We start from the raw sequence: 27,692 nt of genomic DNA on the forward strand, positions 1-27,692 counted from the left end.
TTGATAGCTGTAGCCTTCAAAACAAGATAGAAAAGTGCATTTGTTAAATATTCTGTACAGTGCCTTATGTGAATTTTTTCTTGAAAAATGGAATTGCGGTGAAATTTTGGAGGATGAGCAAAAAATTAAGTTTTGATATTGCTGCCCAGTTGAAGATGCTTGGGAAAAAGGTGGTGTGTGGAGATTAATGGGGGAGAGGGAATTAGGAGCATTATGACCAGATGGTCCAAATTGAATTACATAGTTAATAAAGCATGCTTTGGACCTCTTAATCCTAAGTGTAATAATGTTTGTTATAGGACTTTGTAAACAATTAGGGAGGTAAACTTCTGAATAGTACTAAAAGAAAATTTTTGAATGGATTCATAGAGGGGGAAGTCTGGCTAATATGGAATGGATTGATGTGAAAAGTAGAAAAATTAGGAAAAAATGAAATTCTTTTAACTGGTGTCTAAGGATGCCAATTATCTTCTATTTCGGAGAATATTTGCATACACATCAGGGGTTAGTTTTTGCTTACTTATTCCCCATGCTGTCTCAGCTACTGGATACTTAAAACTTCTATCCTAGTTGACCAATTGCAGTGCTTGTATCCTAACATTTTAGTGGCATATTTTTCATCACTCTGTAATGCACTACAAGTTCTCTATGAAGTACTGTCAGTTAACAGAGTAAAAATACCAACATTTACTACAAGATTCCAATAAGGTGATGACCTTGAAGGGTCTGGATTTTCCTTTTCTACCTATGGGTAAAAAGGTAAGATACACTATACAAGTTTTCTAAATATGACTTATGTATTTTAAGTACAGAGATTGTGGGGGAAGAAAAAATAGGGCCTTCTTTAAAGCCCTCTTTCCCCAAAGAAATCCTAAACATAAGTTTAGGAAATTTATCACTAAAAATGTAATTATGTAACTGAGAAATCAGCTTCTGCAAACTTGAAAGATAAACTTTCATGCTAGGATGAGGTTGTACTTGTGGACTAGGTGTATGTATAAATTCAGAAGTAGAAATTTTCAAGACAGAAATTGCATCAGTTACATTGTGATGCGAGTAATGTGCAAGGTGTGTATATTTAGCTTGAAATAGTGGTGGAGTGCTGTCAACTCATTCAGCTGTTGGCTGAATGGGGCTATTAATATTGCAATAATAGTGACTGACAACGGCAGAGATTTTTCTGCCAGTTAGGATGAAATTACATTACCGCTGAACCAATCTAAAAACTTGTTCCTTAGTAAAAAGGGGGTCATGCTTTCCCCCGTGCAACTTACATGGTCATGCCCCCTTGTGAGAATCTGACCACTTGAAATCCAACTCAGTTCACTAAAATGACAAATTGAAATGGATTCCCCTGCTTTTACACTCTGTGCATATTAAGGTACATTTGCATTCATTATATTTTTAAAACCCCACACCTGTTTTTATTTATGGAAAATTGTTGCAAAAATCACTGGAAGAAAAATCAATTGGGGTATATGATGGGGTTTTTTTGGCCAAAGACTTTGCCACAAACATGGCTTTTGGATCTCTTATGAATAATATTAGAATGAGTATATAAAGGAAGATAATTTATATTTTGTTTCAACAAACAGCTGAAATATTTAGGGCAAATCTTTGTTAAGTTATATGCTTATTAAAGGTAATAGAAAAGCTTGCTTTATGAAAACATAACTGTTTCAGCTAGTTGAGGGATTAATCTGCCCTTTGTGATGTCACTTGAAAATCTGCACACTTGAAAAGAGCCTAGTTAATTTAGGTCTCTCATTTCCTTTTGTGTTTAAAGCTGTAGTTATAATGATGCAAGAGGAATATTGGGCAATGATGTATGTTCCCAGGGCTTTTCAAAAAGCTGAGTGAGTTAGATAATGAGAAGTTCTGTTGCTTGTAGTTTCCCATCTTTTTTTCATACTTAATTAAAATTTGTTCTAATCAGAGGAAAGTGGGAGGACTGTTGTTGGACATAAAGTTCATTTCCTAAATGAAATGGACATGCTACTTTAGATCAGAGTTCTGTCGAGAGCAGTGGTGTGATACTGTGAATTCCATCAGTATTTAAAAGTTGATAACTACAGATGAGAAAGAATAGTGTGCTTCTGGTAGTACTCTTCCTCTTGCTCTACCAGCATCAGCAGAGATTGGATTATTAAATAAATAGAAATTGCCTCGTTCCTAGGTGATGAAATTTAGTTGGAGTTTTTCAGATTAGTTGATTCTTTCAGCAGAGGGCAAGTTCTATTTTGGCATCTCTACAAAGTGTGAAGTGCTGTGTAGGCTACAGTAATGCTGGAAGACACAGGCACTTGTGATAGGTTTGTATTAATGTAGTTGGGGATTTTGCAATGCATGGAAACATTTGCAGAGTAAATTCATTCTTCTGGGGATGAGAAATGGGCAAATTCAAACTGTAGCATTGGAATTTTGTATACTTACCATAGTTGAGCACTGGCCTTTAGAAAAGTACTGTAATGCACAAGTAACACTGTAGTTACCATCACAGTTACTTAGCACTGCAGTCTGTCATCACAGCAACACAAAGAATGGTTGCAAGATGTTCCTCATAAAAGACATGACAATCTTGAGGATAACAAAGAATTTATGTTCTGTGGCAATTTGTATGCAGGTAGCAAAGTTTATTTCTAATGAAAGAGTTCAGTTTTCATGCAGTATGCTATCCTTTGGTTCTCCCCCCGCCCCCCCCCCCAGTCTAATTATTGTATTGACAAAAAAATACTTTTAGTGCTTAAAATTGAGGATGTTACGCTGCAGCGATTTGAGCCTTGTATTCAGAAGTGAAGCTTTGATGTGATGGGGCTGCAGTGAACTGTGCGAATCTGGGATCCTGATAACTTCTCAGTAAATCTGAGCAAGCTAATATTTATGAAGTATAATTTATGTTCTGTTCTGGATTATTTTATGCAAGTTTTCATGCATTCACCAGTGAACTGCTGGGTGAAGCAAAGAATAATTTATCCAAGTGAAACTACAGAGAAGAAGCTGTCAGGATAGGCTTCAGTTACCACCATATCAGCTAAACTGCAATTTAAGTATAGGGATATAGTTACGTTGCTGTGTTTATGGGAGAACTGTTTTCATAGTATTTCAAGCTGCTGTTGTGGAGCAAGGCTTCGTTATCATGAGTACATCTCCACAGCCAGGAAGCTTAATGTCATATATCTTTCAAATGAGTACTCAGATTATTTCCAGCCTGTGGCTGACTAATTTGGCAACACAGATCTGGTGGGACCAAAATCAGTAGCGTACTACCTAGCTATAAACCAGATGCCCAAGTTTTGCATTCATGTGTAAATCATGTATTCAGATGTTAATTTTTTATAAATAAAGTACAAATTATACATTATACAGCTAAAATGTGTAGGAAAAGATAGTCCACAGAAAATATGAAGAATTTTTAAGATACAAGGAGCAAACTGTCTTTATATACCAAAAAAAGAACAAAGTCATTGCAGTGAAACATGTACATGTGCTGTATAGACTTTGATATGTCCAATGATTTTGAGAACATGTTTATAAAGAAGAAAACTTCCTATTATATTTAATTAATATTGGGTTTTATTCTGGCTAATTATTTTCTGGAGCAGTAGTATTGGAATTCATGCAGAAAATGTTGGTTTAGTTTAGTTTCTTAATATAGATTAGTAACTTTTTGGGAGCTAAACAACAGACACCAAAGGAGATGAGATAGATCATATTTTTAAATGCAGAACTGATGATTTGGAGTAAAACAGGCCATTTTGGAATAAAGGCAAGTGGCATGTGTTCAGTAAGACATTTCAGTGGTGGTGTTTTCAGTTAAAATCCCCTTATTGAAATTTGAGATGCATTAGTTACTAAAAAGGAGAAATGAACAACTGTTTGTATTTTAGTGGTTTTACTTAACCAGCAAAACCCATGCTATTGACTTCAGGGAAAAATCATGAAATCATAGAATGGTTTGAGTTGGAAGGGACCTTAAAGTTGGGTTGTATTCTCAACCCTCTGCTGTGGCAGGGACACCTCCCATTAGACCAGGTTGCTCAGAGCCCCATCCAACCTGGCCTTGAGCACTGACAGCCAGTGGGGCATCCACAACTTCTCTGGGCAACCTGTTCCAGTGCCTCACCACCTTAACAGTGAAGAATTTCTTCCTAATATCCAATATAAACCTGCCGTCTCTCAGTTTAAAGCCATTGGCCTTTGTTGTGTCACCACATGCCCATGGAAAAAGTCTCTCTCCAGCTCTCTTGTAGCCCCCTTTAGGTACGGGAAGGTGCTCTAAGGTCTCCCCAGAACCTTCTCTTTTCCAGGCTAAGCTACCCCAGCTCTCTCAGCCTGTCTCCATAGGAGAGGTGCTTCAGCCCTCTGATCATCTTCATGGCCTCCTCACTGCAGCAGGTCTGTGTCCTCCTTATGTTGGGGCATCCAGAGTACGAGTACTGGTTTGCCAGACTGAATGAAAATAGGAATCACTTCTGAAGATAAGACTTAGTTACTGATGATTGTGTCTTAGTCAAGCAAGATAACTTAGAACAGACTGTTTCACCAGACAGATGAGCTAATTAGGAAAATAATTTGCCAAATGCCATTTGCTATTTATGCTCTTTTTTGGAGGAAAGGGGGAAAGGAAAAGATTTCTCCTAATTCTCTTCTCTGCTATGTGTCCTAATACTAATATTGATTGGATTTATAGTGCTTTAAAATAAAGAAAAACCCCAGTTCTGCATGTTAATTTTGAAAATGTTAGCCTTGATTGTGGATGTTTTCTTCCTCAGCCTTCAGCAAGGGAAAAATAAATGCATTTTACAAAGACAAAAAAAGTTAACAGATGGTAGCATCTCTGAGAACTACAGAGGTCAGTATACAAGTTCATTCAAAGCCTTTTTCATTAAAAATTAAAGAGTGAAAGAATAGTTAAATCAGCTAAAAATTGAGTATCTATGAAAAAATAATCCTTGTTCTATACTCTTAATGCTTGAAATTTTACTGGTCCAATTTGATCATGATCCAGATTTGTCAGTAGTCTTTGCACATGGCAGTGTAAAAATACTTCTGATATATAGAAATGTTGAAGTGTTTTAATACAATTACTCTATACCTTCTCGCTACTGACTTTTTATGCAAGGATGCAACTTTTTAAAGATTTTTAGCTTCTACAGGAGTGGAAATACTTTTTCTTACTCTCCTTTTGAAGCACAGGTGTATCAACAAGCACCATTCAAATGATTCAGTAGTATGATACCAGCTTTTATCTTTTGTACTGTTGTATATAATGTTTCATCACTATTTCTAACAGAAGTCTCATTTACTGCAGTGTTTCACTTGTCATGTGAATTTTTACTGTTTAATTGTGTTTTGGTTCTTCAGACAATTATGTGGAGCTGTGCTATACATTTGAGTATTCATTCAGTTTCCCTCAGCCTGTGAGTGGGTTCTTAAATTCTAACTTGTAACAAGCATGCTTGCCACTTACCCTCCTGAGCTACCAGCCTGTATCTGCTCTTGAACCCGTCAAGGTTCCACCCTTCAATGCAAATGAAGTAGTTCACAATGGGGTTTTTGTGTCTTGACTTCAAGAGAGCAGTCTGCAGGTACTGGCCAGTTGTTGCCTAGCCATGAACGTGCCCAGAGTACAGAGATACCGATGATTTTACATAGAGTTGTTCCTATTTAGCTCTGCATACAAGAACTAGGTATTGAAGTGCTGATGTGTTGAATCTCTTCCAAGGCTTGTATTCAACAGGTCTCTGTTGGGCTTTCTTCATCAATCTGCTCTGAAGAGGTAGCAGCAGCAGTGGTAACATTCTTCAGTGTCTTAACACAGTGTTTAGAGTAACTGCCCATAATCCTGGAAATTTGGGTCCATTTCCACCCTTCATTTATTTACAGTCTGTTGATACCTCTGTAGCGGCAGAATAAACATGTAAACATTTGTCATCTCCATAAAAGTTGGTTTGTTTCCTTTTAGCTTAAGTGGCTCCTAGCAGAAAATAACTAATGTTCAGCTGTTATAGTAAATACTGTGAAGAGAAATTTATAAAACCTGGCTAAATTTACTCAGTATTACAAATAATTTTTGTAGAAAGATCCGTCTTAGCAGCTGAGCAATATATACTGTAAACTGTTGAGCGTTTCTAAATTTAAGTTAGGAGGAAAAAAAAATCCACCCTTTTTCCCATCAAGGTCTGAAATAAACAACTTCAATAAGCAGACTCAATTTACATTATATGTGTAAATGCAAATGTGTCTATTCCAAAATGAGTATGGATTTTTAATTGCTTAAAATCACAAGTTCATATAGCATATATAAAGTGTGACAAATGTCTGGCTTCTGAGGAATGGTAGAAATTTGAGGAAATACGAAGCTATAAGCATCCCGTGTCACTTTAGTTGTAACTTACTGAAATCCTAAGTACTTATTTTAGGAGTAAATCACAAACTTCAGAAAGCAGTAAGTGACTAATGAAATGGTGAAGTAGATGAACATGGATATCCTTTGTGGAGTGTGCAAACTTGAACACGACAGGTGTTTGACCACCCTGTGTTTACGACAGGCGTAGCACAGACAACTACTGTTGTAATTTGGTTTCTATGGCAGTGACTTCACATTATGTAAGGAAGTTGCATATACACAGCCCTGGTTGTCATAGTTCATGGTCCTTTTCTGATTATTTAATGGCTTGAAAACAAAAAAATATTCTCTACTGCAGCTAGTTACTACTGGTTTTATTCTTATTTTATTCTTGTCATAGCAATGACAGTTTCAAGCTACTAGTACCCAATTTAAAGCCTAAATTCTATCTTGAGATCTTCACAGGGCTTGTGAAAGAGACCTTGATATTGGCTACTGCAGTATAGAACTGGCCTTCCTTTAATAACTTGAAGTTTTGCAGGTTATAAGAATGCTAAATGCATGCAGCATGTTGGGCCTAATTTCTGCTTTCCATCAGTTTTCTAAAGAGAGCAAATTAGATGACCCTTGAAGGACAGAAATAAGCAGTTTCCAAAAAGCCTTCATCTGCTAATGGCTAGTTATTAAGAGTAGGAAGAGAACTTGAAATTGTGAAAAATAAATTATTATTTGAATCTGCATTTTAAAGGTGGTCTCTGTAACCCTTCTCTTCCTTATGTTCCTTCAATTAAGGGTCTCAAATCTAAAACTGGCACTGATTATGACAGGACCAAACTGTGGTAATGAACACTGTTGTGTGTGGCTTTGTGTATTGTTTGGGGAAATAATAAAATTTGGTAAATATGCATTATAATAAAATAACCTCTGATTCTCCTTTACTAATTACTCTAAGACAACCCCGCTTAAAGATCCTGCATCTTTCAGCCAGATGACACTATTCTGGAATAGAAGAATTCTCCAGAATGAACTGTGATTATTATATTAAATGGGTGAACAAAACCAGTATATTTAGAGAAGAAAGCAGTATATTTACATGGTTTTTTGCAATTTATTTTCTGATTTGACTGAAAAATATGCAGCTGTGTTAACAAGAGCCTTGTTAAAGGTGTTGCATCAGTCATATGGTTGGTTGGCTTTAGTTGCATGAGGAGTTGCAAACAATTGACGTGGTCTGGTTAAACTGTGGCACAGAAAAGGGACAAGGAATCAACCCCTTGTCTGGAGAGTTTGCATATGAAGGGGCAGGACTGAACTCTTGAATGTGTTCTTTCAGTACACCTGCAGACATCTAAATGCTTGGCTCTGTTTCCAGAAATGAGAGGCTTGCTATAATACGATATTGGAGGGCTTGTGAAGATGTTGCTAAGATGACATCTGTCTTTTGACATAGTAAGGTGTCTCGATTTTGGAGACAAAACTTCAGGAGGAAACACTCTGGAATGAGTGTCTCCTCCAAAGGGAAAAGGGCCTCCCCTTTTCCTCCACCAATAAGACAAGTGGGTCACAGCAAGTGAGAGTGGAAAAAAACCAAACAGTTTATTAACACATGAACAAAACAGGGTAGAACAGAATTAAAAAGAAAAACCAAACTCAAAATACAACAAATTCCCAGAGAGGGAACAGACACGTGGGCTCGGACCAGCCAGGGCCACCCCGCGCGCTCACCAGGGCCACCCCTGCAGGCTCCCTGAACCAGCGAGGAGGGAAGGGAGGCAGTGAGGCAAGGGGAAGGAAAGGGAAAAAAGAACAAGAAAAGAAACCAACAGAACCTTTTCCCAGCTAGCCAGAACACAAAGGAAACCAAAAAGCAGCACAGCGCTCCCGGCGCGCTCCCTCCCGAGCCCCGCCGAGCCCCTGGAGCTGTTGGGCTGGACCGTTCAACTGCCCCCTCCAGCCCCTGGCTCCAGCCCCGGCCCCGGGTCCATCTTAGAGGCACAGCGTCCTTGGGCACTGAGCGGATGGTTAAGGAATAAAGCGGCTTCATAACGGCACCCCAGGACATAAGGTCTGCTCTAAGCCTCCCAGTGATTTTTCAGTCTTACATGTAGATTAGACTTTCTCAGGCACACTATCTTTTTGCTTCTGGGTTATTAGTAGACTTTTAAGTTTTGCTGAGGCTGCCCAGCTCTGTCCATGACACTGCAGGCTGAGTCATTTTAGTCACCTTGGCTGTAGGTGCAGTGAAGTTGATCTTTTTACAGCTGTAAAAATAGGCTAAGAATAAAAGCCCTATAATTGTTTCTGTCCACTGTTGTTTCTTGGTCACATCAGAATAAACGTCTGCTATGCTTGCAGGGTAACAAAATACACATTTATCAGAAAAGTGTAATAGGAAGCTTTTCCTGTAGTATGTAAGAGTGAGGTAAAGTATAGTTGTTGCTGCTCTAGTGCTCTTCACTGAGAGGCTTAGAATATCTATGTAATATGCCAAGGTTAAATAGTCTTAAGCACTGTTTTTAGTTTCTAAAATAACTTTTTCGGCATATACATGATGCTCTTTTAGTGTATATTTTATGCATTAAACAGAATTTGTGATAAAATACAGTAGCAGTTCAGTGCATGATTTATATTTCATTATTAACAAGAGTTTGTATTCTACTTTTTGTGCAGCTGTGTTAAAATTATTTCATTTTACTATTTTCAGCTCTTCTTATCTGGAAAGACCCATGGGTACAGAGTGCAAAATGTAGTAACTAGTGAAAGAAAAATAGACAAAATTCTCTGTTATGTGCTGGCTAATCAGTAATTACTGTTTTATTTGTCAAAACATAAAGGTTGATGTCTAATGGACATTGCATAATGGCAAGCAATAGTGGTTTGGGGGTTTACTTTGCATTTAGACAATCAGTTGGATTTTGCTTCTAAAAATTATTTTTTATTTTTATGAAGTAAATGTGCATAAATGTTTATCTAAATAACTTCTGGAAAACTAAAACAGTACCTGTTATCACATATCCTTTCAAATTGAAATACAGCGAAGTGAATGTATAGCCCGGAGAGGAAGCCATGTGTGTAAAATAGGAAATAAATTAGGAGACTACCTTTTAATGGAAAATACTTAAAATATGTTCAGTATCTGCTCGGTGCAGTTGAAACTTCAAGGTCTGATAGAATTTCCTGTGTACGGTGATTTCATGGTACTTTAATTGTTGTCTTTGATTGCTGTCCTTTTCTCAGGACTGTCTTACTGTTTTTGAGCTTGATTTCTTACACCACTGTCTTCTCCCTTCTGTTCGAAGTTTTTATATGCTTACTTTTAACTACCAGTTTAATTATATTGCTCCCTTCCCCAATATTTTTCTCTTGGCTTAAATTTAGCCAATATTTATTGCTTTATTATAACAAATGTAATTTGTCTGCAATAATGAATACTATGTGGACTCTTGTAAAATACTTCATTGCTTAAAGGACACATGAAGCATTCTGTTCTGTTGTGGGGGAGTATTGAACAGAATACTTGGATAGATCAAATCACAACTTAGATCCCAGGCAAAGTTAAAAGTCTGGGAAGATATTGATAGCCAAGAGATGACTGTTCATAGAAATGCATAAATTCACATGTCTTTTGTGCTTGCAACTTCATGTAATCTGTTGTGTGATGGAAGATAGATAATGCACCAAAAACTATTGGCTGCTTTGAAACTAAACAGCAGCAGAAAGACAACAAGTATCAAAGCACTTATTGAATCTGTAAACATCGTGACTGTCATGCTGAATTTACAGGTATACATGATATACTCAAGATGCTGAGTACCTACAGGATTGAGGCCCTAGTGAGCATAGCAGAAATCCAATAATTGAGCTTAATAGCAAGTTTTACTACAAATTAAAGCTCTGAAGAAAATCATCATGTAGTGTTTCTGTTCTCCTCTGTCAGCTAAACCATAAGAAGAATAGGTCATAACTAGCAAAATGAGTAATTGTTCTGAGGATGGATCTGTGTGATTTACTTCATTTAATAAAAAGTTTAGCTATCCTTCAGCATGAAATGCATGTAAAGTATTTTGAATGGGCCACAGAAAGCAAGATGCAGTTGAGTAGCTTATGTGGATCCCTCTTGCAAGCCCTTCCAGGAAAGAGCTCGTGTGCTCTGTGTCCCAGATCACTGGCGGCTGCTCTCTCTTCTTTCCTTGGGAGGTGCCTGCCTGATCATTTCTCAGCTGTTTGGTTTTACTGGGTACAGATCTGTAACACGTTAAGGGTTTAAGACCCCAAATTGCTGCTGAAATTCCCAGAGCATGGAGCTGTAGCTGAATTTTAAGATGATGGCAATTTTATAAGCATGTATTGGAGCGAGTTATTTATTTTTCTGCAATATAATGTATTTCATAATATTTATGTTTCCTTTATTGAATGCAGTGACTCTCATGAAATGTTTTCTTCTAGGTGGGCTCTTAATAAAGATCTGAGCTAAATATTAGCTAAACCAGCTACAGGGCTTCATGCCCCAAAGTGCTTCTTTTTCATCTTTTGGTATGCCATTTCACTGGGGAACAGGAGAGTTGTTAAATGTTTATTTTACACAAGCAGGAATCAGAAGGAAACAAGAAGACTCCCAGAGTGTAGTAGAAATCACTGTTAATTGTTATGTTTGGATATTTAAAAAAAACCCCAAAATCAGCACCCAACCCCACTATTCCCCCACTATACACTTTGTAGTATCATTGGTATAAGAAGCTGGTTTTACATAAACTAATTTAGTTACTGTTGAAGTGCCAAATTTTAAAGCAACACAACTGAGGAAAAACATAGCAAAAGCAGTCTTACTGAAATAAGTGACTTTCTTTGTAATTTCTTACACCGTAGAGTAACATGTAAATCTAGAGAACAGTTTACACGAGTCCTTCAGAAAGTAATGTATTTTGAATACAGATCTCTTGAATAACCTGTGCCTACCTGTTAACAAAAGGGTAATGAATTCTTGCCTTCTAAGTGACCAGATTATTTTCAGCTTTATCCAACACTGCTGTCAAAAGTGTTAATGCATCTCAAACTGTTATGCATCCTTGAAGGAATGAATTCTGATTTTTTTCCCCCCTTCAAAAACTGTAAAAGCTGTCAAACAATGGAACTACTGTATTTTTTACTTCAGTGGAATTGCAATTTCCATAAGTAATGCTCATAGTGAAGAGTACAGTAATCACCCCAATATGCATTTTAAGAATATTTCATGGGTTGGATGGTAATTATGTCTGTATCCTCAACGTTTGATTTTTTAAAATATGTACTTTATATTTACAGATATATGGAGTTTGGGGGTCATCCTCTTCATGTTGGTCTGTGGACAACCACCATTTCAAGAAGCAAATGACAGTGAAACTCTGACTATGATAATGGACTGCAAATACACAGTGCCACCACATGTGTCCAAAGAATGTAAAGAGTAAGTAGAGTATTAAACAACTTGGAAGCATTCACAGAAGTGGATTTTCATTACTTTGGGGAGTTCCCCATAGCATATTATCAATGTGTAGAATATTCCTTGATGCTCTTTCTTTTATGTCTCTCAGTTGTCATGCATTTTATAAAGCATTGAAGAAGTTACTCAGTACTGATTGACTTTGGCCAACTCTTGATGGACAAATTACCAGATGGTGTTGAGATTATTTTGTGACAAGGGTTAGGAAGATACTGCTGTTAACTGAATTCTGTCCAAACAAGAAGTTAAGAAAACCTGTCACACAGCAAGTTTTGCTCATCTCCTACTGAAATTGCAACTCCAAATTAACATCCTAGGCAATCAAGGGAGAAAAATACTTGGTCTGGAAATACCATATCCACTTCGGAATCGTGATTGCTTTCGATGCGTTGTTTTTCTGCAGTGTTCACTGGAGCTTTTTTATTTTTATTGATATGTTCCAGTATTTCCCATGTTTCCCTATTGGTTACTCACCTTCAGTCCTTTAAATATATATCCCAGTTGCATCACTTAGACTATTTTAAAATGTTTGTCTGGGTTCTTGAATCTGCAGGAGACTATCTTTTAATTTTCAATATGAAGAACCAGATGCCTTTATAAATGCTTGAAAAATGCATTTAGTTCAGTCAAAAAATCTAGAGCAGCATCTAGAATTCTGTTGTTTGCCAAAGAATGACATTTTGTCACAGCTGTGGTCATAATGACTGTTCCTTTCTTTACCTGTCATCTGTGCAGTCCAGGAGTCTAATGCATAACATGGTGAACAGCATCCTGGCCTGCATCAGCAACAGTGTGGCCAGCAGGAGCAGGGCAGTGATCATCCCCCTGTGCTCAGCGCTGGTGAGAGCACATCCTGAGTCCTGTGTTCAGTTTTGGGCTCTCAGGAAAGACATTGAGGTGCTGCATTGTGTCCAGAGAAGGGCAGTGAAGCTGGGGAGGAGCTGAGAGAGCTGGGGGTGTTTAGCCTGGAGAAGAGGCGGCTCAGGGGAGACCTTACTGCTCTCTACAACCACCTGAAAGGAGGTTGTAGCCAAGTGGGGTCGGTCTCTTCTCACAGGTAACAAGCAATAGGATGAGGAAATGACCTCAGGTTAAGATCAGATATTAGGAAAAATTTCTTGTCAAGCATTAGAACAGGCCTCCCAGGGAAGTAGTAGAATCACCATGCCTGGAAGTGATGATGATTCAAAAGTATTGTAGATATGGCACTTAGAGAGATGGTTTAGTGGTGAGCATGGTGGTGCTATTTTAGTGCTTGGACCTGATGCTCTCAGAAGTCTTTTCCAGCCTTAATGATTCTATAATTCTGTGCCATAGCTGGTGTTCTTGTCTTGTCATTAGTGTCTAGCACCCTCCAGTAACATGGAAAAGCTACCATGAGCTTGAAGAGTTTCACATACAGGAAGAGGTTTAAAATACAATACAGGAAGAGGTTTAAGAGAGAGCTCTTATCAGTGAATTGTATCAAATCAATCTCCTGAGATGCTGCATGCTGTGCTGAGGCCAGGAAACTTATCTTTTACAGCCTTTTGCTTAATATATTTGCTAACGCTGATTTGCTTAAATGTCCAGATCTGCTTTCTCTGTATGAAGCATGGACAATGTGCAACCAGTTACTCAGGTCTTCTATAGGTTAGTTTTTATGGAAAAGTCTCTGGGAATGTTTAAACTTCCTGCTTGGAGTGAAAGCATTTGTGGTTTGAGATGCATAAACAAGCTTCAAGCAGGAGGCACATGTGCTGCATTTGTGTGGTTTTACTACAGGTGTAGTTTAAAAAAAAAGTCAAATTAAGTACGGAGTTTGTTCTCTTTCTGTCATAATATTAACAAAAGCAAAGAAACTCAAGGCTCCCATGTCTCACCCCGCCTTTCCTCTTGGTAAAGGCAGAGACCACAGCTACTAAAAATAAATGTGCTTTTTTTTTACTGTAGAATTTTTAAAGAAGGTTGAATTACCCCCCACTTTTAAATCCATACATCATCTCACACCAAAAAAAAAACCCAACCCCAAAAAGCCAAACACAAAACCCCTGTAAAATATTGTGATTACCTTTGGGCTTTATGTGTGGCCTCGCAGTCAGAAGTTGCATGGTACAGTGTAGTTAGTGCAAGAAAAAGCACTGTATGATAACTGGAGAACATGTTGGAGCAATACAGTTTCTTTGTAACCTTGGCATTAAAACCATATATCTGTATTTGTTGTACAAAGCCAAAAATACCTACCCAAGAATGTTCCATGTATAGTAAGTGAACAGAGATGTGCTGTGCTAGTGAAGTCTTCTTTCTCTGTTTACTTGGGGAATTTATGCACTTTCTTCCCAGCATTTGTAAAATCTCAGTATTGGCCCATTAGTAGATTTGTCACTACATCATCCCGGAGAGTGTATTGGTCTGTTTAGGTTTTGTTCTATGCAGGTAGGCAAATCACAGTTTTTTCAAGGATACTGAAGACTCAATTGTCTGATACTTACTTCAGAATAAAATATTTGTTTATCTTGCCATTCCATATACTTATTGACAGCAGCAATAATAAAAAATCCCATTTCTATTACTTTACTAACTAGCTGATAGGCCATCTGTGACCTGTAGTTGCCCCATAAGACCTACTGAAAACAAATAAATGAGAAAAATCAGATTATTTATCTAAGTACAGTAAATGAAAACTGCACTGTTTATGATATTTAGAGTTTTAATAAATTGTTTGTTTCAGTTCATCAATATTTGGAATGTCTTTGAGACTAAATAATTTCCCATCACATTGTTTACTTTGAGACTTCTGAAGATCCATGTGACCTGACAGCAGAAAATGTCTTCCTAATGTTGCTCTTACAACAGCTGCTTTTTTAAACACGCGTGTGCATTTTTGTTTAGATTTATTTTTCATTCACAGTCTAATTACACGGATGTTGCAGAGAGACCCGAAGCGAAGGGCATCTTTGGAAGAGATTGAAAACCATGCATGGCTCCAAGGAGTTGACCCATCTCCTGCAACCAAGTATAATATTCCTCTTGTATCATACAAAAATCTGTCTGAGGAGGAGCACAACAGTATAATACAGCGCATGGTTCTTGGGGACATCGCAGACCGAGATACCATTGTGGAGTAAGTTGTCACTTCTCTAAATGCAGTTTGTTTGTGCATCTCTCATTTTTTATTCAAGAACATAATGAGAACCTGGGCACTTCGGGGTTTAAATATCAGGCCATTCAGTTAACAAAACAAAGTATTACAGTCTTGCTCTGTATCAGAAATACTTAAGTATACTCAAATTTATGAAAAACTTCAAGAAAATGTGTTGGAACAGTGTTTTGATTCTTGCAGTAGCCATCTTGACTAAATTTAAATGCTTTAGAATCCATGCTTTTACTTGTTCTTCACCTCTCATGCATATTTGGAGGTGAAAAATTCTAGCATTTTTCCCTTAGCGCAATTCCAGTGCACACAAATTTTTGTTAACTTAAAACGTTAACTCCTTTTATCTATGTAATGCATAATAGTCACTCACTGAGGGAGCTTGCTAGAAAGCTACATAGATTCTTCTAATAGATAAAAACTGCTAAATATCTAAGATATTCCCCAAATTGAAATAGGTCTTAAATATTTTTTCCTTTTTGTATGTGTTTAAGCTGTAAAAAACTGTTGATGGGGAAGGGGAAGCAGCAGTCTCACTCCTTAAGCTTTTAGCTGTATAACAGGGGCATCATCTCTGTTACAATGTCTGAGTGACACTTACTGGCTTATGAACTTTTACTGTAAACTCAATATGACAGCCCTAAAATAATGAAAGTTTTCTTCCATTTGTTGCGTAACCAAATATTAGTACTTTGTGGTTGTATGTGCCAGTGGGAAAGCCCATCACTGGTGCAGAACATTAATAAAAAACACTGTTATCATTTAAAGAATGTAAAATAAAAAAGAATTTCTTGGATGATATTCTGAGGACGTTTTCTTCCAATTATAGTTGAAATTGCTAGACTTGTTGGCTCTTTATTTTTAATAAAATTAAGGCATGCCCGTCAAAAGATCAGAAATGGGCAGTCCTGTTTTCAGGCACTCTTCCTGCTGTGGGAAACACAGCAAGATGTGAGATGCATGTCCAGTTCTTAGAAACCACTGATGGATGGGTTATTTCATGTTTTGTGCTTTCCTCAGGGCATTGGAGACTAACAAATACAATCACATCACTGCTACTTACTTCTTACTAGCTGAGAGGATCCTGCGAGAAAAACAAGAGAAGGAAATTCAGACCAGATCTGCAAGCCCCAGCAACATCAAAGCTCAGTTCAGGTGAGAATTAAGACTCTAAATGGCTGAGGGGGGGGAGGGGGTGGCACTATTTTGGGGTTTTTTGTTTGTTTTTTAAATTGTCTTAATGAGAATACTAAATTGCTGAAGTACTGATTTCTTGAAAACAGTAAAATACTCATTGCAAATTTTAAATGTCTTCAAAGTGCTGTGGAGACTTCAGGAGCTGTTCAGAAATGAGTTGCACATAATATTTTCAATTCCTACCCTTCTCAGGAAATGACAAGGCAATTTGAAGTCTGTACCTAAAGAGACAAATTTTCACACCTCCTAGAAAAGGGCTTGTTCATTGACCTTCAGCTCCTCATACAAATTGTGTTACATAATATCCCTGGGGAAAAATTAGTTGCATAATCCATAAACCTGCTGATACAGAATCAGTTATAAATGAAAAATCACTCTAAATTTGATCTGTAGGTATGTTTTTTCATGTCAGTTGCTGTGCCTGTTGTGTAAGCAAAATTGTTGAATTTACTGTTTTAATCAGTCACTTAAAGACATTGCAATAGGTTTTGTTTGTTTGACAAAAGCATGAATTAAAAAACTGTTTTAGTAAGGGTCCCTGGGATTTTCAAAGCTTAATCTTGTGACACAGTAAAACTAAAAGGGGAGAGTTGGGATTCTGGCATGTAGTTGGTATTGGTATGCTCAATTGTTCATTGGCTCTGCAACCAGTTATCAAAGCATCCCATATTTTCTGTTACAGCAGAATGGGCTTCAACAAAACTAACCAACCAAAAAAAGAAAACCAAAACCAAACCAACCAACCAACCAAAAAAACCCAACCCAAAAGGCAAATAGTATAGTTTCCACTTGCATGTCGATACTGGAGGATGCAAGTTTTTGAGCAGTTCTTTTGCTTAAACATTGGGGTTTTTCTTTCCTAAGTTAAGTATTAAACTATCACTAGGGATCTGCTGGTATTGGATAAAATATTCATTGGCCCATCCTGACAATTGTTCCAGTGAAGATGGAGGAGGTACTGAGACATTTCCATTAACTTTCATCCTGCAACCTCCAGTTTTTTCAGAAGTTGCCTATTTAAGTAAAATATTGGTAACTGTTACCAGCAATAATAACAATTGTTAGTAGATAATTTATTAATGATAAAAGAATACTAAATGCTTGTGCTGATGTTTAGCATTGCTAACTCCAGCAACATCTTCAGTGTTGTTTAGCTGTAGGATTTAGAGAAAAAGAGAAAATAACTTGTTCATTCCAAAGGTTTCTTTGTGCCAACTTTCATGCAAGGTCACATGTGAAATTATTTAATAGGAATAATCATAGGAGCATAAATGCTGGGATGTCCTTCTGGTGCATAGTCATAGTTTCCTTGGCCTAACTGATAAAAGTAAGGTACTACTACTTCAAATCTAAAAAATATGGACACTTGTTATAAATTAAGGACTCACATACGGGAAAATAGGTTAAAGTCTCCACTGGTTGTCACATTGGATTTAGGCTTGAGATTTTAGTGGCATCTCTTCTGAATACCATTCTGTGTCCCTGAATTATGAGTTGATGCTCTATATATTAGAGTGTTTTCAGTATCTTTGTCATCTCCAAGTGGGACTGCACCCTGCACTGTGTACACTTAAAGATCATTCACTCAGTGGTCACTGATGTAGGAAATTTTATCTTATGTGGTTACAGGTACTTCAGAAGGGTTATTGTTGCGGGCATTTAAGGGTCGCCTACAGAACCAGAATGGTCTGGAGCTGGGTGTGACAGAGCTCACCTCTCTTTAAGGGCAATACTGTAACTTTGACTCAGCAGTTCTCTCATGATGGATCATCCTCTTATTTTCATGTCAACTTCTTTAAAAAACAAATCCCATCAAATATGCCTAATACTAAGTATTACTTATAAAACAAATTACTTCAGAGGAAAACCTGGAGTTCACCTTCACATAGAAACTCTAAAACTGTAAAGTTGGCTTTTGAATTGTGTGGGGTTTTTTTCCTTAGTGTCAGTGTCACTCTTTCAGTAAAGTGCAACCCTAGTTATATAAGAAACTGGAACAAAAAGTTCAATGAATCTAAATCTTTATATGAATTCATAAAATCGGAGTAGCTGTAGCCTGCCCTTTGAGTATGAATTTCCATAACAAGGACATCTGCACAAACTCAGGAACCCTTGCTCTAATGGTCCCAGTGCCTGTTCTTCGCTTCCATGATGGTTCTAAATTCCAAGCGTTTCTATAGAATGACCTCATGGAAAAGATAACAAAGTAGTGCATTAGTTTGATTTTGAGACCTTCAGACATAAAAAAACCCATTCAAACTATTTAACTTGCAACCTGGAGCTTCTTTTCTGTCCCACTCTCCCCTCAGGCCCACTGGGATTAAAGGGAGAGGCAGAAGGGAAGGGAGGCAAACATGGGCTGCTATGAGAGATAAACATACTGTAGTGAGGAGGTTTATTGCCTGGCAACTAGAGTACTGTAAGATACTATATTTGCTCTTGATTGTGACAGCCACAGAACTTTCCTATTTTTGCTGACAAACCAGTCTGTTCTTTAAGCATGGCAAGTTCCTGAAAGTTTTAGATCTTCATTTTCTGTCATGTTTATAGTTATGTTTCTAGTGTATTTAAGTCCTGTTTTTTAATTACAGACAATTGTTTGTGTTTAAAATACACAGCAGAGCACAAGTCATCAGCAAACTGGGTCAGTGTTTCCCAGTGTTTCTGGAGTCAGCTGGGGCCTAAGGGAGAGTGCCAGAGTCAAACCAAGGAAGACAACAGCCCAGGCTTCACTTCCTGTCTGTGGAGCTTGGCTCAGAGCTCCTGGTTGTGTTGCCTCCCTCCAGGTAGAGCTCCCCACTGGAGGGAGGCTGGTGGGAGGCCACCAGCAGCTCCCAGTGAGACAGGCAGGAGCCTGCACGGCTCCACCCACGGAATGCACTACACAGGCTCTGGCAGTGTGTGGGCAACCAAGCTCTGCTGTTAGAGGGTCCTGGGGGTATTTCTGGCACCAGCTGGTTGAGCAAAACCAACATGAGTGCTTCAAAGCAAAGTCTGCAGCAAGGCTTGGTGAGTTTATTGCTGGCTTTAGTAAAGCCTCCTCCTCCTCCTCAAAGTTCGTACAGGTGGGGAGAGTTGTCAGAAGACAACCTGGTGTAGACCAGTATCTCACACTGAAGGGTCTTTTTCTGCACAGCCTTCAGCAAGTGCAGCCCTACTGCAGCAAAGAGGTGTTTGAGCCTTCCCTCTTCCTTCAGCTTGACCTCCTAACATGGCAGAGAGGAGGAAACTGATGTGATCCTTGTGTCTTTGTATGCAGTCTGTCAGGCAAATACCTGGGGTCACACTTGGTGTGAAACATTCTCTGCTGTCCTCCTCCTCTTGCTTCTAAACTGGGCTGCAAAGTCATGCAGCCCTTTCTTTTGGCACACACAAAATATGGGAATGTCTTGTAATATGCTGTCCATATGTGAACAGAGGCCACTACTACAGCTTTTCATGCAGTATGCCAGAGTATTTTTGGTTTGTAAAGTTAAATGATTGGCAAACTTTTTAAAATGAAAGACAAAAAGCTTACACTGAGTGAAGGCATCGAAGAATTGTTCAGTGTTAAGGTATTGGTCTGTAGATGTTGGTTTTTTGGATTAGGCTTTCAAAATAGAGTAAAGACTGTTTTTGTTCTTAATTTATTCTGTGTGCATTTTTTGAAAATTAAAATATATGTTAAGATTTAAAGTCAAATACAAATCATTAAGAGATACTGGAGATAAGACATCAGCTGCTACTTGTAAAACTGCTGCACACTCATGTTACTTTTGATTTGAGCTAATGCTATTACAGAGTCATTCATTTTCAGATTGGATTTACAGGTTATCCAAGTGTCATATTCTTAAGCAGCTTGAGTTCTGAATTCATGCAGTTGTATTATTCAGATGCTCAGCTAAGGACAAATAAATATATGATCTCAGTTTGCATGTGTTTAAAATTAAAGGGAACTCTGTAGAATAGAGAGCTTGGTGAGAATGAGAGACTGTTTTGTCTGACTCACCTTTTCAGTCTCACTCATGTTAATTCTAGCCTAATTTTTATATTAAGAATACTGGGGGAAGAAAACCCAGAAGATAAAAGTAAAGCTTAAATAGTAAAGTAAAATAGTTTGCAATGCTATCTTAAGTTGTGCTTGAATAGGCTTGTACCTTCCTCTAGGAACTTGTGGTTCTGTACCAATCTCAGACTATTTTCTTTGAGACACAATTATTTCAAGTTCTTTCACTGCTTAATAATTTTCTGAGAGCAGTGAAATCTTAGATTTGACAGTAACCAACATAATTTCCAAACGATGTTCTTGTATAGATGGTGTTCCTTTCAAATACCAGCATTTCTAAAGGAATGCACATTCTCTGAGAACACTTCCTGCGCTCAGTCACTCACTCCTGTTGTTTACAGACACGCCACTGAGCAGCCCAGTTTGTGTGTCAGTACTTGTGCTTCTCTGGTGCAGATCTTACATTTCCTACTAAGTTCTGAAATGCTTGCCATGATGTAACTTCCTGTTTATCCTCTCTAATTTTTTATGCAGGCAATCGTGGCCAACAAAAATTGATGTCCCCCAGGATCTGGAGGATGATCTTACGGCAACCCCTCTCTCCCATGCCACTGTTCCTCAGTCACCGGCTCGCACGGCTGAGAATGTTCTCAACGGGCACCGGAGCAAAGCCCTTGGGGATTCGGCAAAGAAGGAGGAGATCCCAGAACTGGCTGGGCCGGCACTTTCAGCAGTTCCATCGGTGAGCTTAAAACCCACTACAAGTGGCCGGAAGTGCTTGTTCAGAGTAGAAGAAGATGAAGAGGAGGATGAGGAAGATAAAAAACCTATTTCTCTTTCTACTCAAGTTGTTCTGCGTCGTAAGCCTTCGGTTACAAATCGTCTTACTTCGAGAAAGAGTGCACCAGTCCTCAACCAGATCTTCGAGGAGGGCGAGTCAGATGATGAGTTTGACATGGACGAGAACTTGCCCCCAAAGCTCAGCAGGTTAAAGATGAATATCGCCTCGCCCAGCACAGTGCACAAACGCTATCACCGCAGGAAAAGCCAGGGACGGGGCTCCAGCTGCAGCAGCTCCGAAACCAGCGATGACGACTCAGAAAGTAGGAGGCGTCTGGACAAGGACAGCGGGTTTACCTACTCCTGGCACAGACGGGATAGCAGCGAAGGGCCGCCTGGCAGCCAGGGCGATGGTGGGGGACAAAGCAAACCAAGCAATGGAAACGGAGGGGTGGACAAAACGAGCCCAGGCGATAACAACAAAGGTGGGGGGAGTCCCTCTGGTAGCTCTGGCGGGAGTGCCAACACCACCTCTGGTTCCACTCGGAGATGCGCTGGATCTGGAAACTCGATGCAGCTGTCGTCCAGAAGCGCAGGGGAACTTGTTGAAAGCCTGAAGCTAATGAGCCTTTGCCTAGGCTCACAGATTCACGGCAGCACGAAATACATTATTGATCCTCAAAACAATCTGTCCTTTTCCAGTGTAAAAGTACAGGAGAAATCAACGTGGAAAATGTGTATAAGCTCCAGCGGAAGTGCAAACCAGGCTTCATCGCTGGGCAGCCTAAAATTTTTTTCCGACCAAATGTCAGAGACAACAAATGAATTGGAACGGCTAAAGAACAGGAACTTGAAAAACAATGTGCTACAACTACCTCTCTGTGAAAAGATGATATCTGTGAATATTCAGCGGAACCCAAAGGAGGGGCTGCTGTGTACCTCCAGTCAAACCAGTTGTTGTCATGTCATTTGACAATGACCTGACTTGAACAGCTCGATCTGTTTGATAGCGTCATTCTTCCTGGTCAGAGCTGTGAACACCTTGTCACAGACCCCCTTTTGTTGTCTTACAATTTTTAAGTGGGCTTCAAGCAGTTATTTATTATACTTTAATTTTGTGTTTGCTTGATGGTATGACAATGCATGGTCTTTGCATGCTGCTAGCAGATATGTTTTTCTTTTTCAACAAAACAGAATATTTTATTGTGTAATTTTTACATTTATAATTTTACTATGTAAGATCTGGATTAAATTAAAATAAATATCTGGATCCTAATGTAAATGAAGCACTTAGAAGTTTCAAGTTCTGCACTTAAACTAGAGAGAGAAGCTTTTGTTTGCTTGTGAAATGTTAATTCTTGTTCTGACCTTCTGTGAAAACTAAAATATGTGATACGTGGCATACTTCTATGTGTCTGAAACAGAACCAAAGCAATAATGTTTTGATGCTGAAAACTCTTCAGGGAGCTTTCAGATGTTCCAAGGCTTGTACAAAGCAAAGATGCACTGAAAATTAGTGATCTTGAAATACGATTTTAAACCCACACCTATTTGTCTTAAGCTATGATATGGATAAAGTTGTGGCTCAAAAATGAAACCGAAAAGATCTTGTTTTGCTAGAGGCAGTTTTCTTTAAAAAAAAAAAAAAAAGGCAAGTAGATTCGTAAGGCAGCTTTCTCCCATAGAAATATGTTAATATTACAAGCAGACAATCTTTTTTAATATAACAAAGGTAAATTATTAAGTCTACTTCTGAGATTTTACATGCTAACTGAAAATAAAGTATTTGTATGAATTACTTTTGTTAGTAGTATATCATGACACTTAGTATTTTAGGTTTTTACCTCGTAAACCCTTTCTGCTGTTCTCTACTCCCTTCCCTGAGATTCAAGAAGGCAATAAGGGATGGAAAACCTTTAGGTAATTGGATTCACATTGAAATTATTGTCATTTATGTTATTATTACTCTTTTTAAGACTTAAAATACTGCTGTTCCCCACATGTACACCACTTATTTTCCCTCAATAATACGCTTTTTCATAAAGTCCACTTAAAACAGCCTGTGGGAAAGTGTTTCTTTCACAGCTCTCAGCCTTCCTGTCAGGTTTCCCATTGCCGTGGCAAGGTCTTGCTTTAGCCTATTTCTGTACAAAAGGATACTTTTGACCAGATGAATTAACTTTGTGGAATTTTATTACCTAGAATAAAATATATTGCAGATTCCTAGTTTTGGGAAGGGCAAGAATGTCTTATTTTTTCATGCTGTACACTGGGTCTTCTACGCAATGCTAGTGAAACGGGGGGTACTATGTAGCAGCGCCCTGGGCAGACCCTGGGCGTCCCAGAGGAGTTTGACACTGTTGAGCATCTTGTAACACTTGCAGAATGGTCAATACAGTGTGGTTTGTGTCCGCTGTGGAGGCAGCAGAGCACCAAAGAACGGCTGGGTCAGGATGGCCACAGCTCACAACAGCTCTTGTGAGTCCTGCAAGACTTCCGAGAGTCTGAAGTGTGTGGGGTGTCCTTCCTGGCAAGCCAAGGCAGGGGCTCTGCTTCTGGAACAAGGCAAAGGATAAGTGTTTCACTTCTTTACGTTTTAATCTCTAGTTGCAGTTTAGTTAAAAGCTACAAGTGTAGATGTGTGGGTGAAGCCATAGAACATAATTGCTTGAAATTTTTGAGCAGGGATCTTACCAAGGGCCAGAAACGAGATGTGTGGTTCACAGACAGTGAGCGTAACATCCACGTAGGAGACAAGTTTATAAAGGGCATTGGCAATAAACTTTATTTGTTGCAGCTTTTTTCCAAGTATTGTAAATACTCTTTCCTGATATGTACAGCCTTGGAATGGCACCTTTTAACTAACCCCGGGTGTATTTTGTTTCCAATGTTTTTATATACTACTGTATATATGGTGCTCACTTTAGAACAGCCGTGTTGACCATTTATGCTGCATAGTTGTATTATAGCCTTATAGTTGTGTGTGGCTGGTTGGACCTCTGGGTGTACAGATGTGTTAGTCTGAGTGCTGTCCTCTCCCCTCTGTTGATAGGTGAATGATTGTGCATGTGGTGTACGTCGTGTTATGTCGTCACGTAAAAGGAAGGGCGAGAATAACCACTACATTAAGATAATATTGGACCAAACTATTTAGAGCAAGTAAACAGTTTCTTGTACCCCTTAACGTGTCTTTAAGAGTTGCATATAGTTACAGTAGTGTATAAAGTAAATATTGTGGAAAAACAGTTAGTCTTGTATTTTTCTGTATGTGTGTATATAAAAATATATAAAAAATAATGTACCTCTAGCAACTTAATCTGTATTTAAGATGTGACAATCTTGACACAGAATTTTAAGAATAGCAATCTAAATAAGCAGAATTAATGAACTGAAGTATAAAAATTTCTCACCGAGAAAGAATCCATGTGTGTTAAGAGGGTACAGAAATATCAACTGATCTTATTGCTTCTGGCAATGTTTGGCTTTTTCACTGTATAAACATTCATGGTGTGCGACAGAAATGGAAAATCCAGTTAATAAAAGTGATATCCTGATTGATGCATAAGCGATGACTTGCATGTGGATGCGGTTTGTTTCTCCTGGCGTTGGGTGTGTGAGGGCGGCACAGCCTCGGGGCCCGTCCCTGCGCTGCAGCACCTGGGGAGAGCGAGGGGCCTTGCATGGCAAGAGCCCAGCTTTGTGAGTGGATGGACATTAATTTGTGGACTTGCAGTTACTCTCTTGCATTGATCAAACGTGTTCATTTGGGCTTCACAGTTGTCACAGCTGTCATCCGCTAAGAGTTTTTTGTCTCAAGGCTGAGGTAGCTGTTCCTCAGGCAGAACTCCAGGCTGGTTTAAATGTTTTAGTAAACCTGGCACGCTGCTGCTCAGTGAGAGGAGACGGATGCTACAGCTGTGCAGCTTAAACCCTCTTAGCAGCTCCACAACACAGGACACTGGGGGTCCTAAAGTCTCAGCTAAAATGTTTCCTATCAGCAGGCAGATGAGTCTCAGCCTGTGTCCACTGCAGTCCCAGGAGGGCAGGGACATCTCTCCCAGCCCTGGCATCACTTGTGGGGGAAGGAAGTTGCTTCAGTGCTCTCAGGCTGACCACATTAGATGAAGTGATGGGGTGGATGCCAGATCTGCACAGTTGTGGTGTAAACTAGTACTTTTCTTCTTGTGAAGGTGTGAGTTGAAGTTCTGGCAGTCTAGATGTAATGTTTTTAATCCAAACCTATCCTGGTACCATTGTTCTTTACAAAAAAGATGTGTAACAGTAAAAATATGGGAGGGCAGCAGTGCCAGCCCACTTTGCCCCGCCAGCACATGCTGCAGTCAGATGCACAGGGCTGCCGGGGAGCGGGGTGGCTTCTGGCATCTCACCCTTCAGAGGTGTCTGTAGTGGCCTGTGGTTGGAGCAGCTCAGCTCAGCCTGCAGTGCTGCAGTGATTTAACTGCTCCTGCAGCACAAGCTGCAACCAGCCAGGGAGGGTATGGACACAGGGATCAAGGGCATGGAACAGGTAATGTGAATACATGCCATTAATTGACCACTGCTTTGGGCCGGGGCACTTGTGCAGAGCTGCACCCACAGGCTTGTGCAGCTGGGACCTCACCCCTGCTGAGGAGCTTCCCAGCTCTGGTCACTGCAAAATGGGGTGGAGGCAGTATCAGGAAAGGAGTGGCCAAGGAACTTGCAGAGCTGTGACCAAGACAGGAAAGGCGTAACACATCTTGCAGTGCAAGGCCAAGCAATAACACAGCAGTAGCCGGTAGGTGCAGGTCAGATACTTCTCATGTCTGATTTTTTTCAAGGATTTTTTCATCAGCAAATAAAAGGAAATCCCAATGCAGATGGCTGGCAATAAACAGGGAACAGGGGCAAGCTGGAGCATCCCAAACATCAGAGACAACACAGCCACCCCGTTAGCCTTTCCCATGGTTAAGTTTATGTGAATGAATCAGAACTGATTTGTTTGTCGTTAATTCCAAATGATGACTTGCTTTCAGTAAAAGATGTTTGAGCAATTACACCTTGACATGACTGTACTTGGGAAAGTATAGCAATGACTCAAATGTTGCACTGCTGACTGGATGCAGCCAGCCAGGCTCCCTCACTGAAGTCACATCCATACAGTGTTTTGAAGGACTGCAGGATTGCCCTTCTCTGGAGCACTGTCTCTGCAGCTGCCTTAACCTGCTCCCTCCCTGAACCACAGGCTCTGGCTCTTTATTTTTTTAAATTGTAATCATAAGATGACTCAGTTTGGCCTATCTGCTTGTATTACAAATGACATCAATTTCTGGAAGTCAAGAACCTGTATTAGTGATGGAGTAAAGTCTTATTACACAGGGGTAAAGAAAAGACATAACCTCTATTTCTTATGTGGTAGAAGAATTACATTGTGTGAAAAATGCAAGTATAGGGCTTGAGAAGCCCAGAGAGGTGACACAGACTTCATCAGGCTTTCAGATGTGTCATGTCAGATCTCAGCAATTCATTTCACCAAGCCCTTGTGTAACATCCTCCTACTTCCTCCCTCTCTCACTGCTCTCTCTTGAGAAATACAGAGCCTGTATTTCTGGGTTTTCTCTGGTTTTCTCTCTGGGCCATTGTGTGCCACGTGCCCTCAGCCTGGGACAGGCTCCTCTCGGCACTAGGACAGCCCTGGGAGCCAGGGCTGAGGAGCTGCTCTTACAGCAGGCCCAGCGTTGCCATCATGATGCCAGTGATGACAGAGGCCATCCCCACAGTGCTTTGTATCGAGCACTGGCATGCAGAGAGATGCTCTGCTCTCAGCACCAGGCTCCAGGGCTGGCAGTGAGTCACCAGGCCCTGCTGTCAGCCCTGGCCTGACACTGGCACTTGCCCCTGCAGCTCTTGGGTGAGGCACGGCCGATCTTTCCCGAAGAAAGCACATTACAGTAGTAGGCATTGTTCCCATGGGCTTTGCTTACATGAATAAGGAAGCGAACTCAAATTTCTCTGAATGAGATTCAAGATCAATTCCCTCAGGTCCAGGTAGGCTAAAGTACCCGTAACTGCTTGCCTGCTTACAAAGGAACCTTTCCATGTAATCAGCGTTTTCCTCTTCTGTTGTCCTCAGGTTCACGTGAAGTGAACAGTAGATGTCTTGAGTCAGCAGATCCCTCTGGGCCACGCAGTTACACCTGTGCTCACAACATGCCTGATGAGAGAACTTTTGTATCACCAGCAAGTGATTTATGAGTTCCCTTCTAAAAATACAGCTTTCTTAGGTTGTTATTGTTGCTGTGAAGGAGATGTGTAAAATCCAAGTCTTAACAGACAGATAAAGGCTACTCCCACACAGTCATCTTCCCAAACAGGATGCTCCCAGCCTCATCCTTGGTTTTTCCCTGAAGCTTGAGACCAGAGATAAACTTATTTTATTGCTTAGACTCAAGTACTGGCAGAACAGCTTCACACCCTGTCTGTCGGTCTGCACTCCTGAAGGGCCCAGAGCCACGGCTCTGCAGAGGGGTGAGGCTCTCTCAACTGGGTAAGGGACACCCTGCCCTGGACACTGGAAACAGACATTCAGATTCCATGTCCTGTGAATGGCAGCTACTGATAAATATCTTATTGTTTCTGATATTTGCACCTGACAACTGATTTTGGTCAGTGAGTTCCATCCCTGGCATCCCAGAATGTTTACAGCTGCACCTACAGCAGAAAGTGTCATAGGTTAGCAAGCATAGTCCCGGAAGGGACGTCCTTGCTAAGGGGTGCTTACAGTTTCCTC

The 27,692-nt window shown here is 39.7% G+C and overlaps 1 protein-coding gene across 3 annotated transcripts in view; it reads left to right on the plus strand.

Annotated features, from left to right (window-relative positions):
- SNRK (SNF related kinase) overlaps positions 1–24,492 on the plus strand; it is a 38,733-nt gene extending 14,241 nt beyond the window's left edge. For all 3 annotated transcript variants that reach the window (XM_042043186.1, XM_042043188.1, XM_042043189.1), the window contains exons 4-7: positions 11,651–11,792; positions 14,719–14,931; positions 15,982–16,116; positions 20,678–24,492. In XM_042043186.1, the coding sequence (XP_041899120.1) occupies positions 11,651–11,792; positions 14,719–14,931; positions 15,982–16,116; positions 20,678–21,896 (1,709 nt within the window). In that variant the 3' untranslated portion in view covers positions 21,897–24,492. The remainder of the gene's footprint in view (positions 1–11,650; positions 11,793–14,718; positions 14,932–15,981; positions 16,117–20,677) is intronic.
- Positions 24,493–27,692: the final 3,200 nt, after the last annotated feature.

The sequence above is a fragment of the Corvus kubaryi genome, unplaced genomic scaffold, assembly GCF_017639235.1.
Source record: "Corvus kubaryi isolate FWS band 111438036 unplaced genomic scaffold, C.kubaryi_AGA036_p1.0 37398, whole genome shotgun sequence".
Taxonomy (NCBI): Eukaryota; Metazoa; Chordata; class Aves; order Passeriformes; family Corvidae; genus Corvus; species Corvus kubaryi.